A 13,170-nucleotide genomic window follows, 5' to 3' on the forward strand; every position below is an offset into this window, starting at 1 on the left:
GCCCCTGCCTCCAGGCAGTGGTGAGCTGCCAAAATCTTAACAACCGATTCCCTCCTCACCCCATGAGGGGGTTGTGGCCTGCCCCACCCCGTCCCGGACCCCTGCCCCATTCAGCCCCCTCCCCTGTCCCCTCACTGCCCCCAGAAGTGGGCAGGAGTCTTGTGGGCCACCGTAGTGGATGCCCACCCCACCCCTAAGAGCCAGAGGGACCTGCCGGGGGGCGAGGTGGGGAGTCCTGGCGGTGCTTACCTGGGGCGGCTCCCAGGAAGCATCCAGCAGGTCCCTCTGGCTCCTAGGGGTGGGAGAGCATAGCTAGGGGGGGAGTAGGAGGAGCGGCCACTCCCCCCACTTATCACATCAAAAGTGGCGCCTTAGGCACCGACTCCGTGGGTGCTCTGGGGCTGGAGCACCCATGGGGAAAATTTGGTGGGGGCAGAGCCCCCACCAGCAGCTCCCCGCCCCACACCCGTCCCCAGCTCCGCCCTGCTCCACCTCCTCCCCTGAACCCGCCGCCCCGCTCTGCTTCTCCATGCCCCCGGTTTCCTGCGAATCAGCTGTTTGCACGGGAAGCCTGGGAGGGCTGAGAAGCAAGCAGTGGCTTCGCGCTCAGACCCAGGGAGGCGGAGCGGAGGCGAACTGGGGCGGGGAGCGGTTCCCCTGCGTGCCCCCCGGGCTACCTGCTGCGGCGCGGGCGGCCCTCCTCACGCCCCCCCCCGCCCTAGTTCGCCTCCGCTCTGCCTCCCTGGGCCTGAGCGCGAAGCCGCCACCTGCTTCTCAGCCCTCCCAGGCTTCCTGCGTGAACAGCTGATTTGTGGGAAAGGGGGGGTGGGAGGAGTGGAGAAGCAGAGTGGTGTGGAGCGGAGGTGAGGTGAGCTGGGGCCGGGTGGGGAACTGCCAGTGGGTGCTCTGCACCCACCAAATTTTCCCTGTGGGTGCTCCAGCCCCGAAGCACCCAGAGAGTCGGTACCTAAGGCGCCACTTTTGGCCAGTTGTTAAATTTAGAAGCCAGGACTCTAAACCGGTTCTAAAAGGGCTTCTAAATTTAACAACCGGCTCCAGCCCACCACTGCTTCCAGGTACTGGAGAGATTCCCTACTGCTATTGATAACCTATTGTGAAGGTTTGGGTGATCTCTTCCCCATCCATCCCTTTTGGTTTCTGGGATTCTGGTGAGGGGAGCTCTGCTGTCCTTCCCAGGGAGGGAGCTGCCAGCTTAACATAGGGAGCATGGAAAGAGCCACACAGTCCCAGAAGGAGGAGTCATATGGGAAGCAATTTTACAGATTTTATAACCCTCATACCCATGGCAAGGGAAAGCCTGCAGAGGCCCAGATATTGCCACAGAACCTTGAAATCTCCACAGAACCTTGTATGCCAGCTCCCACCCTTCTATTTTTTGGAGAGGGGATTAGGGAAGATAGAGGTCACTTTACCTGATAGACCCTTTAACTCACTAGTTTTATCATCAGGTACTCATCCTGAGGGTTGAATCTAATTTCCTAACTTTAATCAAGGACTAGGTAATGTCCCCAGTCAACGATTAGACAGTCTCCCCATGATAATGTGTCTCATAGACACACAGATTTCCTTTTTATATCTACAAGAACACTTGCTCTCTCTGATCCTATGCTGGGAGATAATCCTGATTCTTCTCCTGGATGATTAGCAAAGCCTGCTTTCTGCTGTGAGAGTTGTCTGTTCATTGGGAAGTTAGTAGATACCATAATAGAATCGTAGAAGTATAGGGCTGGATGAGGCCTCGAGAGATCATCTATTCCATCTCCCTGTGCTGAAGAAGTATACCTAGACCATGCCTGGCAGGTGTTTATCCAGCCTGTTCTTAAAACCCCCCAGTGGGAATTCCACAACTTCCCTTGGAAGCCTATTTCAGAGCTTCCCTACCCTTATAGTTAGAACATTTTTCCTAATATCTAACCTCAATCGCTCATGCTGCAGATTCTGCCCATACTTCTTGTCCCACCTTTAGTGGACATGAAGAACAATCGATCACTGTGCTCTCTGTAATAGCCCTTAACGTATTTTAACACGGTTATCAGATCCCCACCTCAGTCTTCTTTTCCAAGGACTAACCATGCCCAGGTTTTTTAACCTTTCCTGATAAAAAGTTTAGAAAACCCAGCCTATTGTTTTTGTTTCTCTCCTCTAGACTCTCTCCAGTTTGTCTACATCTTTCCTGTGGCCCCCAGAATTGGAAACAGTACTCCAGCTGCGGCCTCACAAGGTTTGAGTAGTGGGACAATTAATTCCTGTGTCTTACTTATCCATATGATACTTTTGTTAATGAGTAGAACAATTTTAGTCTTTTCTGAACTACATCACAGTGTTGACTGACATTCAATTGGTGATCCACTATAATCCCCCGATCCTCTTCAGCAGTACTAACAACTAGCCAGTTATCCCCCATTTTGTAGTTGTACATGTGATTTTTCCTTATTAAGTGACGTACTTTGTATTTGTCTTTACTGATTTTCATCTTGTTGATTTCAGACCAGTTCTCCAATTTGTCAAGGTTGTTTTGAATTCTAATCCTTTCCTCCAAAGTGCTTGTGACCCCTCCCAGACAGGTGTCATCCCCAGATTTTATAAGCATACTCTCCACTTCATTATCCAAATCACTAATGAAAATACTGACTAGTACTGGACCCAGGACAGACCCTTGCGGGACCCCACTAGATACATCCCCCCTGTTTGATAGTGAACCATTGATAACTACTCTTTGAGTATCGTCTTTCAACCAGTTTTGCACGCACCTTGTAGTAATTCAATTTAGACCACATTTCCCTAATTTGCTTATGAAAATGTCATGTGGGACTATCAAAAGCCTTATTAAAATCAAGACATATATCTATAGCTTTCCCCTATCCACTAAGCCATAACCCTGTCAAAGAAGAAATTTGTTTGGTTTGCCATGATTTGTTCTTTGTAAGCACCCTCTTATCCTGTGGGTGCTTACAAACTGACTGTTTAATAATTTGTTCCAGTATCTTTCCAGCTATTGAGTTACGCTGACCGGTCTATAATTCCCTGGGCTCTCTTTGTTCCCCTTTTAATATTTAAAGATATTTCAGAAATCAAAGAATCTTTCTTGGATCTCAAGGTTATGCAGGGGATTTATGGCAGGTTTGGCATAAGTCCAGAAATTCTAAAGGAAGCATTTTCCCTGAGGGTCCCTCATTATTAGCTGTCAATTTGAGTAGAGCAGTGGTTCCCAAACTTGTTCTGCCGCTTGTGCAGGGAAAGCCCCTGGCGGGCCGGGCCGGTTTGTTTACCTGCTGCGTCCTCAGGTTCGGCCGATCGCGGCTCCCAGTGGCCACGGTTTGCTGCTCCAGGCCAATGGGAGCTGCTGGAAGCGGCACGGGCCAAGGGACGTATTGGCCGCCACTTCCAGCAGCTCCCATTGGCCTGGAGCAGCGAACCATGGCCACTGGGAGCCGCGATCGGCCGAACCTGAGCACGCGGCAGGTAAACAAACTGGCCCGGCCCGCCAGGGGCTTTCCCTGCACAAGCGGCAGAACAAGTTTGGGAACCACTGGAGTAGAGTGTTTAGCAGCAACTCTGTTCTAGACCAGCTTGATGACCCTGGTGTGAGACCTGTGACCATCACAACAAGGCTCGAGGTGACAACTTCCAAATTATTCCTGCTATCCCTCCTGTACCTCTTAGGTTAGAAAGCAGTCTTTTGAGTTGCTTCATCTTTTCAACCCAGTGTAAATGAAAGTACCCCTGATTTAAGGGGGTAGAAATTCTAAGTATTATTGGTCAGTGGTCCTGTTTATAAAAAAAATTGGGAAAAGATAGTCACAAGCCAATTTGCAGTACCATATATGCGTATTACTGAAACGATCAGTGTTTTATTTTATACCCAGAAGACATATTTTAAAAGGTAAAAAGGCTCTCCAACTGGGGTTCGCAAGAGAGAGTGAAGGTGGAGTTTAAAGACTAGTGCATGGCTAAGAAAGTCTGGAGTATGAGAGCTCTTCCTAGACAGACACCATTCAATAGAAAAAGTCAAAGGGAAACAGTCTATGAATGTACAACCAGAAAGAATTTCTGTTCCTTTTAACAAAATAAGTGACCAGGTCATAGAAGAAAAACCTGTTGGACTATATTCTGTTATTTAGGTGAAACCAAACAGCCAGGCCTTAAACCCTATTGCTTAAGACCTACAAACCATTCAGAAGGTTGAAGATCAAAATCTTGGGAGAAGTAGGCTTAAAATAGATTTTGACTGGAGGTTCTGAATGACAGATGGGACAATGATTTGAGGGTCATTTTACATTCATATTTGCTAAAAGGGGAAGTGTGATTGATTATATCACAGTTCCAATTAGAAGTAGGTTTTGTTTCTCAGATCTTTTAGTGACAGCAATCATCAACCCTTGTAGATGAATTTCTGCTCTCTGACCACTTTCCCCCAGATGGATTTAGACAGATTGTGTCTCACTTCTGATTCTGAAGCTGTAAATTTGTTGTGAATTAAGTTGCATCCATAGTTAAGAATAAAATCGGAGAGAAACTTGAATGCAGTGAGTTGTTAGTTTTGAAAAAACACCTTTTGAATATTAATGATCCAGCACAGGATCATAGTACTTATTGAGAAATACATATAATATTTATTGTTAAAAAATACAGGTTACCTGACTCCTAAAAAGATTATTTTCATATAAGAATCTAGTATGAGTCAGCTTACTTTGGTCATAAGAAACAGCTTCAGATAATGTGTGTCAGAAATCATGGTTCTCCAGATTCTATTGAGAAATTAGTTATCCTCAGAAGGAAATATAGCAAATAGCTGAATAAAAGTTGGAGCATCAAAAGGCCCTTTGGAAGCAATTTGAACTTGATGCCACAGAGAAAAAAAATCATCTTTATTTTGGAAGCTGGTCGCAATGGGCTATGACAAGATTAAAGTTAATATTGAAGCCTTTATCCCCAAACCTTTGTTCCTTTCCAGAATGGCTTCCAGTCTCCAGATAAGTTACAATTTTGATAAACCAACAATGTCCTAACAAAGCTCCTAGAGAGGATGTTATTGCAACAGAATTTTATAAGGACAGTATAAATTTGTGGGCCCTTGACCCCGGTGTTACTAAATTATTTACTAATATAAATAATACAGGAATTTCTCCCCTCCATGTTGGTCCACCAGTTATATTGTTCTTCTTTACAAAAAAGGTGACATCAATGAGTCTGTGAATTACCAACCAACTTGCCTTTTATATGTTATTTTTAAACTACACTAGAGCTCTCCTGTGGATATTAAAGGTTTAGGTAGAAAGTTGTAATTTATTTGCTGAGAAACAAGCTGGTTTCAGGAATGGCTGCTCTATCATTGAAAACTATTTTACCCTGCCACTGCTAGTGGCGTCTCCTGATGGCCATCCTGGGGATTAGCTTTGACCAGACATTGTGCCCTCCTCGGCAGTGTCTCTCCCATGGTCCTCTCAGTGTGTAGACCCCTCTTATTCCAGGAACCGCAGTTTCTTTTTCATGACTCAACCCTCCAGCCAAGACACCATATGTGTTCCCCCCTTCCAGGGCTGGAAAGTCTCTCTTCACAAACAGACTCAGGCAGTGCCCCACTGGTGCCACTTCATCAGCAGCTGGTAGGGGGACCTGGACCTTCCCTCTATTCCAAGTCCCTGCTCAGGGGCCCTCTCACTCTCACTACCCCATTCCTTGCTGCTTTTCCCCTGAACTTTGCTTACCTCTTTTGGCTCTCTCCCTTTTCTGGGTTTACCAAGCTCCACTCTCTCCTCCTGAGGAGTAACTGTAGGCTTCTTGCCTCCAGCCTCAGACACACTTCCCTTCTCCCAGGGAGTGACTGGAGACTCCTTCCTTCCAGCCCCTTCTGTTGCTATCTTCCTGGCTTATATAGTTCCTGGCTCTTTCTGCCCAGTTTAGCCTCTTCTAATTAAATCTCTGTTCCCTGTTTCCTCTTCCAGGTGAAGCCTGGGCAGTTAATAGGCCAATTTATCCATCTTAATCCCTTCAGGCCTGGTGTGGGGTGAACACCCCATCATATACCCCTATTCATTTAATTAATAAATATTGCTCCCCCCGAAGGGGGGAATTTTTTGTGGTCCTTATTGACCTGAAATTGGCTTTTGATTCCACTGATAGAAGTCATCTCTGGGAGAAACTTGTGAGGGCTGTCATAGCTCTTAGGCTACTCTCTCTTCTGAGAGCCCTTACTAGCCAAATGGTGGCCAAAGGTAGGATAGGGCAATGAGGTTAGTTAACTGACCCTATCTCCCTCATAAAGGGAGTCCATCAGAGTTGTTTATTGGCCCCTTTCCTATTTCATGTTGTTTATTGGCCCCTTTCCTATTTACACTAATGAAGTTCTGGTGACTTTAGAAGGGGTGTAGTGTTTCCCTTCCTGAAGTTTTCACCAATTTACATTGGCCTTTCTTTATGCAGATGGCATGGTTTTGCTGCCTCAAATACTTCTGGGCTTAATGTGTATGTTAAAGGATTTTAGCTCTTTTTGCCAGCAGGAGTACCTGACCATAAACTACCAGAAAATTAAAGTAATTTCCTTTGGCCACAGACCAAAGCTTCTTAAATGGATGATTGAGGGCTATTATATTGAACAGGAACATTGAAACCCTTTTGGGTATTTGTTTCACCTATAATGGCTAATGGGATAAATCTACAGAAGAGGTAAAGAAGAAAGCCTTAAGTTCTATGCCACTGGTGCTTTATTTTACATGGGTGCACGGGGGTAATTTAATCATTCTGGCTTTTAGAGTTTTCAGGGATAAAGTCCATGTCCAAATATTATATGGTGTGGACATTTGGAGCTGGAAAACGCTTAATGTGTTAGAGGTGGTGCAAAAAAAGTTTTAAGGAGAGTGCCCCGCTTCCCAAATTACCCACCATCTGCTTTACATAGGGCAGATGTAGGAGATTGTACAATTTCAACTAAGGCTCAGTGCTTTTGCATTAATATTGGCTATGTGTTCAGCATATGGATCTACAGAGTCTTGGAAGGCTATGTCTGGAGGAACAGCTTAACAGGACACATACCCTAAAATTCCCCTGGCTTTCGCAAGTCCATTGTTCTCTCCATTCCTTGGGCGTCTCACAACTTGACCTGGCAGGGATGTGAAATCTTTACTCAAGTTTAGAGCAGGAAATATTTGCAGACAACAGGATGTCAGTTGTCCACCCAACAGATATGTCCCATTGGCTTTCTCATTTAAAAATATTCATAGTTACAAGAAATATTTAGATATTTTGAATAATAAATTAAGGAGAGCCTTTACAGCTCTCTGTTCTCAAACCATGCAAGCAGTCTATTTGGAAGGGAGATACACTGATATTGAGAGACATAGTTGTCTTTGCCAAGCAGGTGTGGCCAGGTCAAAGATTTACTATGCTGTCTACTTTCTTGTCACCTGGAAATGAATGGTTAGCCCCATTCCTTGCTCAGATGCTTTTTACCACACCACATCAGATACTGGATTACTTTTTATGGGGAGAAAATGTCCAGATTATATGGGCTGTTGCCATATTTGCCTGGTCAGAGGAAAAAGAAAGTAGATAAGACCTAGATCTTTAATCTTTAGCACTTAGAACTTTAATCCTTGTTATGTTATTTCTGTATATTGTTTCAGGGGTATCTATATAATTTTAAAGATGTAACTGATTTTGTGAGAAGGGTTAATCTTGTGTTTTCAATTTTTCAATTTTTAAAATTTATATCTATTTTACTGAGTGCAGTTGATTTTTACAATATGCCTTAATTTGAGCTGCATTATGGCCTAATGCTAAGATGCTATTTTAATAAATCTGATTTGATTACTTACTTGCTGCCGATGGTACCATTAAATACTCTGTTGATTATATCAGGAAGACAATTTGCATTTTTAAGGAATTCACTCTGGATAACAATCCTCACCTTTGTATATTCCATTCCAACCACCTAATTGGGCTTTTCCTTCTTGAGCTTCCAAGAACCCACCATGGTCAGAGGCAAAGTATGTGAGTGTGGTATTTTTCAAACCTTTCTTATCAATAGCATCCAGGACCCTGCCTGTAAATAAAAATAGTGATAAGTACGTACCAAGAAACAAAAGCAGAGCTAGAACTAGCAAAACAAATATTGACTCCAGTCCTACAAATATGCACACACTTAACACTACGCATGTGAGTAGACCCACTGAGGTCAAGTGGACTACTTGCAAAGATAAAGATAAGCGTGTACCGAAGTGTTTGTGAGATCTGAACCTTTGCTTGTGATTTCATTGGCAATTTATAAATGCAAAGGAAAGGTATGATGTACTATTATTATCAGTAGGAGTAGAAGTATTGTGGTAGTGCCTATGATCCCTAGGCTTGGACCAGGACTCTGTTGTGGTAGGTGCAGGACAAACACAGAGCAAAAAGTTGGTCCTTGTCTTGGAGACCTTACAATTTGAGGGCCATCTACACAAATGCTGACTGTGTGGCTAGCAGAGGTGTAAATCTGCAGTTCTCCAGTATGCCAGGCATTAGCTGTCTGTGTGGACCCTGCTGCTATGCACTGAACATTTCCTAGTCTGCACTGACGTATTGCAGTTTGAATCAAGAATATGTCCATAGACAGTCCACAGACAGCCTGGGTCAGATTGCCAGATGCACTAGGGAATGGTCAGTGCAGACAACTGCCCGGTGGAGAGCTGTACCTTTACACACCCCAGCTTACCGCACAGTAATGGTTTGTGTAGATGAGCCCTCAGCAGCAGACTACCACAGTGAGTAAACAGAAACCATGACTCTCCTTTTATGAATGTTGTGAGCATTTTAATTGTGTGTTAGGTTGTTAGAGCAAGTATCATTTGTTAAATTGACTTACCCACCATCCAGTCCATCTCCTCTACATTATCTCCATATAAACCATATCTGCTCTTCCCAAGAAACAACTCCGTGGTGATGAGGGGTGTGTGGACATGTAGAAAGGAAACAAAGAGGAGGAACGGCCCATGCTTGTTTCTTTAAAAGAATTAATCTGTTATTTCCTTGCAAAGAAGTACCTTACCTTATACACATACTTTGCTTTTTTTAAAATTGAAGTCACAACTCTTTTGTGAAGGTAATCTGTGATATTAATTTGTGCTAATGTTCCAGTAACTAGATGCTTACGGGGTTAGTTTCTGTGAAATCATAGACTCATAGGACTGGAAAGGACCTTGAGAGGTCATCTAGTCCAGTCTCCTGCACTCATGGCAGGACTAAGTATTATCTAAACCATCCCTGACAGGTGTTTGTCTAACTTGCTGTTAAAAATCTCCAATGATGGAGATTCCATAACATCGCTAGGAAATTTATTCCAGTGCTTAACCACCATGACACTTAGGAAGTTTTTCCTAATGTCCAACCTATACCTCCCTTACTGCAGTTTAAGCCCATTGCTTCTTGTCCTATCCTCAGAGGTTAAGAAAAACAACTTTTCTCCCCTCTCCTTGTAATAACCTTTTATATACTTGAAAACTGTTATCATGTCCCCTCTCAGTCTTCTCTTTTCCAGACTAGACAACCCATTTTTTTCAATCTTCCCTCATAGGTCGTGTTTTCTAGACCTTTAATCATTTTTGTTGCTCTTCTCTGGACTTTCTCCAGTTTGTCCACATTTTTCCTGAAATGTGTCACCCAGAACTGGACACAATACTCCAGCTGAGGCCTAATCAGTGCAGAGTAGAGCGGAAGAATTACTTCTCATGTTTTGCTTACAACACTCCTGCTAATACATCCCAGAATGTGTTCACTTTTTTTTTTGCAACAGTGTTACACTGTTGACACATATTTAGCTTGTGGTCCACTATGACCCCCAGATCCCTTTCCGCAGTACTCCTTCCTAGGCAGTCATTTCCCATTTTGTATGCGTGCAACTGATTGTCCCTTTCTAAATGGAGTACTTTGCATTTATCCTTATTGAATTTCATCCTATTTATTTCAGACCATGTCCAGATCATTTTTAATTTTAATCCTATCCTCCAAAGCACTTGCAACCTCTCCCAGCTTGGTATCATCCACAAACTTTATAAGCGTACTCTCTATGCCATTATCTAAATCATTGATGAAGATATTGAATAGAACCAGACCCAGAACTGATCCCTGTGAGACCCCACTAATTATGCCCTTCCAGCATGACTGTGAACCACTGATAACTACTCTCTGGGAATGGTCTTCCAACCAGTTATGCACCCACCTTATGGTAGCTCCATCTAGGTTGCATTTCCCTAGTTTGTTTATGAGGAGGTCATGCGAGATAGTATTAAAAGCTTTACTAAAGTCAAGATATACCACGTCTACCACTCCCCCCATCCTCAAGGCTTTTTACCCTGTCTAAGAAAGCTAACAAGTTGGTTTGACATGGATTTGTTCTTGACAAATCCATGCTGACTGTTACTTATCACCTTATTATCTTCTAGATGTTTTGCTTTATTATTTGCTCCATTATCTTTCTGGGTACAGAAGTTAAACCCAGTGATTACAAAATTTCATTAATTTTTGAATATTTAAAATATTCCCCTTTGTCTTCTATTCACAAGTAGAGAGGTTCCATTCTGGAGGCCAGATTCTTTGCTGATTTAAATCAGCTGAAGTCAAGAGAGTTATGAAAATTTATACCAGGTGAGAAACTGGCCCTAATTTGGTGCCTGACTATTTTAGGACCCCAGTTCATTGCTGCGACAGAGAGAAAAGGAGGAACATAATGAAGCACCAATATAGATCAGTAGCTGAGTTGAGCTGCAATCATTTAAAATACTCTGGTCTCATCAGGACAAAAAGCAATTCTATAAATAGAGCCTGGAAGTTTTCTGTCCAAAAGTTGAAAATTTTGAAAAGTTAAGAGTTCCTGAAAACATTAAATTAGAAGGAAAACCTTCAGGCAGCCTTAACTTAAGAGGAAAATGTTGGCACAAGAACAAATGGATACAAACTGGCTATGAATACATTCAGACTGGAAATTAGAAGAAGGTTTCTAACTATTAGAAGAGTAAGGTTTTGAGCCAGCCTCCCAATTGGAGTTGAAGAAGCAAATAATGAGTTTTAAGAAAGAGATGGACACATTTATGAATAGAATTGCATGACTGGGTAGCCTGTGGTGGTGGTGGACTGGCCTTGACAGCCTGGAGGTCCCTTCTGATCTGCGTCTTATGTTCCTAAAATCTCATGCCTCAGGGCTTCAACTGCTTACCAGTAACAGTCAGGAAGGGAATTCCCCCCCCGGCTCCCCCAGTGTATTTGTATATTTTGTCTCCTTCCTCTGAAACCTCAGAGATAGCCCTGACTAGAGATGGGACACTGAACAGGATGGGCAAGTGCTTTGAGATGGTACTGAGAATATTTTTATTTCAGGTGCTTGCTCATATGCTCAGTATCTCACTGATCGCCATATGTTGGGTAAGGAAGGATTTTTCCCTCAGGTCAGACTGGCAAACCTTGGCAGTTTTCACCTTCCACTGAAGCAAGGGGCACAGGTCACTTGCTAGAATAATCTTGGTATACCTCATTAAATCAATTCCCTGCCATTGCAGGAACCTCAGGAATTGGTGCACCTCACTCCCTTCTGTTCTGTGCCTGTGCCACACACACGTTTAGTCGTCTAAGGACTGTAATATTTTAATCTAGCACTGGTTGTTAGTTTGGTGTGGGGGTGGTGGTTAGTGGCCTATGATATTCAGGAGGTCAGACAAGGTGATTTGGTGGTCCTCTCTGGCCTTAAGCTCTATGTCCTTTGGAGTCAAGATAATAATTACATATAGAGGGCTTTACATTTGAAAGCATTATTTAAAAATTAACTAATCAATCAATCAATTAGATAAGTAAACAATGTAGTGAGATATTCAAGAACTAAAACAAATATGTTCAAAATGAAATGTACTTTACCTTTCAATAAAAGAAATGGCCTCCCTCAGTATAAGGGATGTAGTTCTTTCTACCACCATTGGCTGCTCAGTAATTTCATGGTTTCTCATCATAATGCAGTCCCAATATCTTATGAATCCATAACTCGAGAACCAGGATGCAAAGAACAAAAAACCAAACCAAGCAAAACAGGTGATTATTTTCCAGGTGACTGAGGCCAAGCCAATAAGTCTTGCTATTGAAAGGGTGAGTACAGCAAGGACAATTGTCTGAGTGTAAAGCCAGAATTTGGTTCTCAAGACTCTGTCCTTCTCTGCAAGTTTTGTTATTTGACAGTCATTCATTAGACTAAATGGCATGCCATAAAAATAATCAAACCCATGGTTTAAAGGGTGATGACAGTAGTCGTTGCGGGATTCACAGTTCACACCTTGATGCCACTTCCCTGAAAATATATATATTTTTAAATGTAAAGTTACAATACAATACAATCATTTAAAATATTCTGGTCTTGTGAGAACAAAAAGCAAAAAACACCTCGCTAATAAAATTACTTTTTCCTCTTATAATAAGACCCTAATTATGTAATCTGTTCCAAGAGGCTGAGTCTTTACATCCTCACAAGTCCCTCTGAAATCATTGGGGCTCTGCTTGGGTACACAGTCTCTCTTGCCTGGGTCAGTTTAGGCCCTAATCATAGGCCCTAAAATAGGAGCCAGTAATTGAGAACAGCCAGGATTTAAAGGGCAAGGCAGAAAATATCTGGCATTCTTTGACTTCTGCCAGCTATGAAAAAGGGGAAAGAAGTCCTTTTGTAACACAGGCTGAAACAACATTGTTCTCTTGCCTCTGTACCCTCCAGAAAGCCAATATAATGAATGAGGGAAGTAAGTAGGATATTGCTCTGGAAAGCTTAGAATAGTGTAGCAGTAGATCTATGTAGAAAGTCAGATGATGTGTGGGTTACAAAGCGATAAGGTGTGATTTGGATATAAAGATGGAGCCAATTATAAAGTGAAATAGGCTCAAGACCCCTTATACCAGTGAAAGTGACATCTTTTCTGGCTATCTGCCAAATAAGCCATGAGATGCTGGGAGATGTCAGTGCAAACCCTATACTGGATGTAAATAGCTTTAGTGATGAGAATATATACAGTGAATGGGCATAAAGAAATACTAGTTTATGATAAATTACAGGCATTATTTTTAGTTATTTTGACTTAAAGTTAAAAAAAAAAAGTACCTATCCAAGCTCTAGATACCCTTTCCAACTCAAATAATAAAGTCATC

At 42.9% G+C, this 13,170-nt stretch overlaps 1 protein-coding gene across 1 annotated transcript in view; it reads right to left on the minus strand.

Annotated features, from left to right (window-relative positions):
• The window catches only part of LOC140899890 (arylsulfatase D-like), a 33,439-nt gene that overhangs the window by 8,054 nt on the left and 12,215 nt on the right, over positions 1–13,170 (minus strand). The window contains exons 5-7 of the mRNA XM_073316592.1: positions 11,902–12,325; positions 8,864–9,000; positions 7,928–8,062 (exon numbers count right to left, since the gene is read on the minus strand). Of these exons, the coding sequence (XP_073172693.1) occupies positions 7,928–8,062; positions 8,864–9,000; positions 11,902–12,325 (696 nt within the window). The remainder of the gene's footprint in view (positions 1–7,927; positions 8,063–8,863; positions 9,001–11,901; positions 12,326–13,170) is intronic.

This window comes from Lepidochelys kempii, chromosome 1 (assembly GCF_965140265.1).
Source record: "Lepidochelys kempii isolate rLepKem1 chromosome 1, rLepKem1.hap2, whole genome shotgun sequence".
NCBI classification, from domain to species: domain Eukaryota; kingdom Metazoa; phylum Chordata; order Testudines; family Cheloniidae; genus Lepidochelys; species Lepidochelys kempii.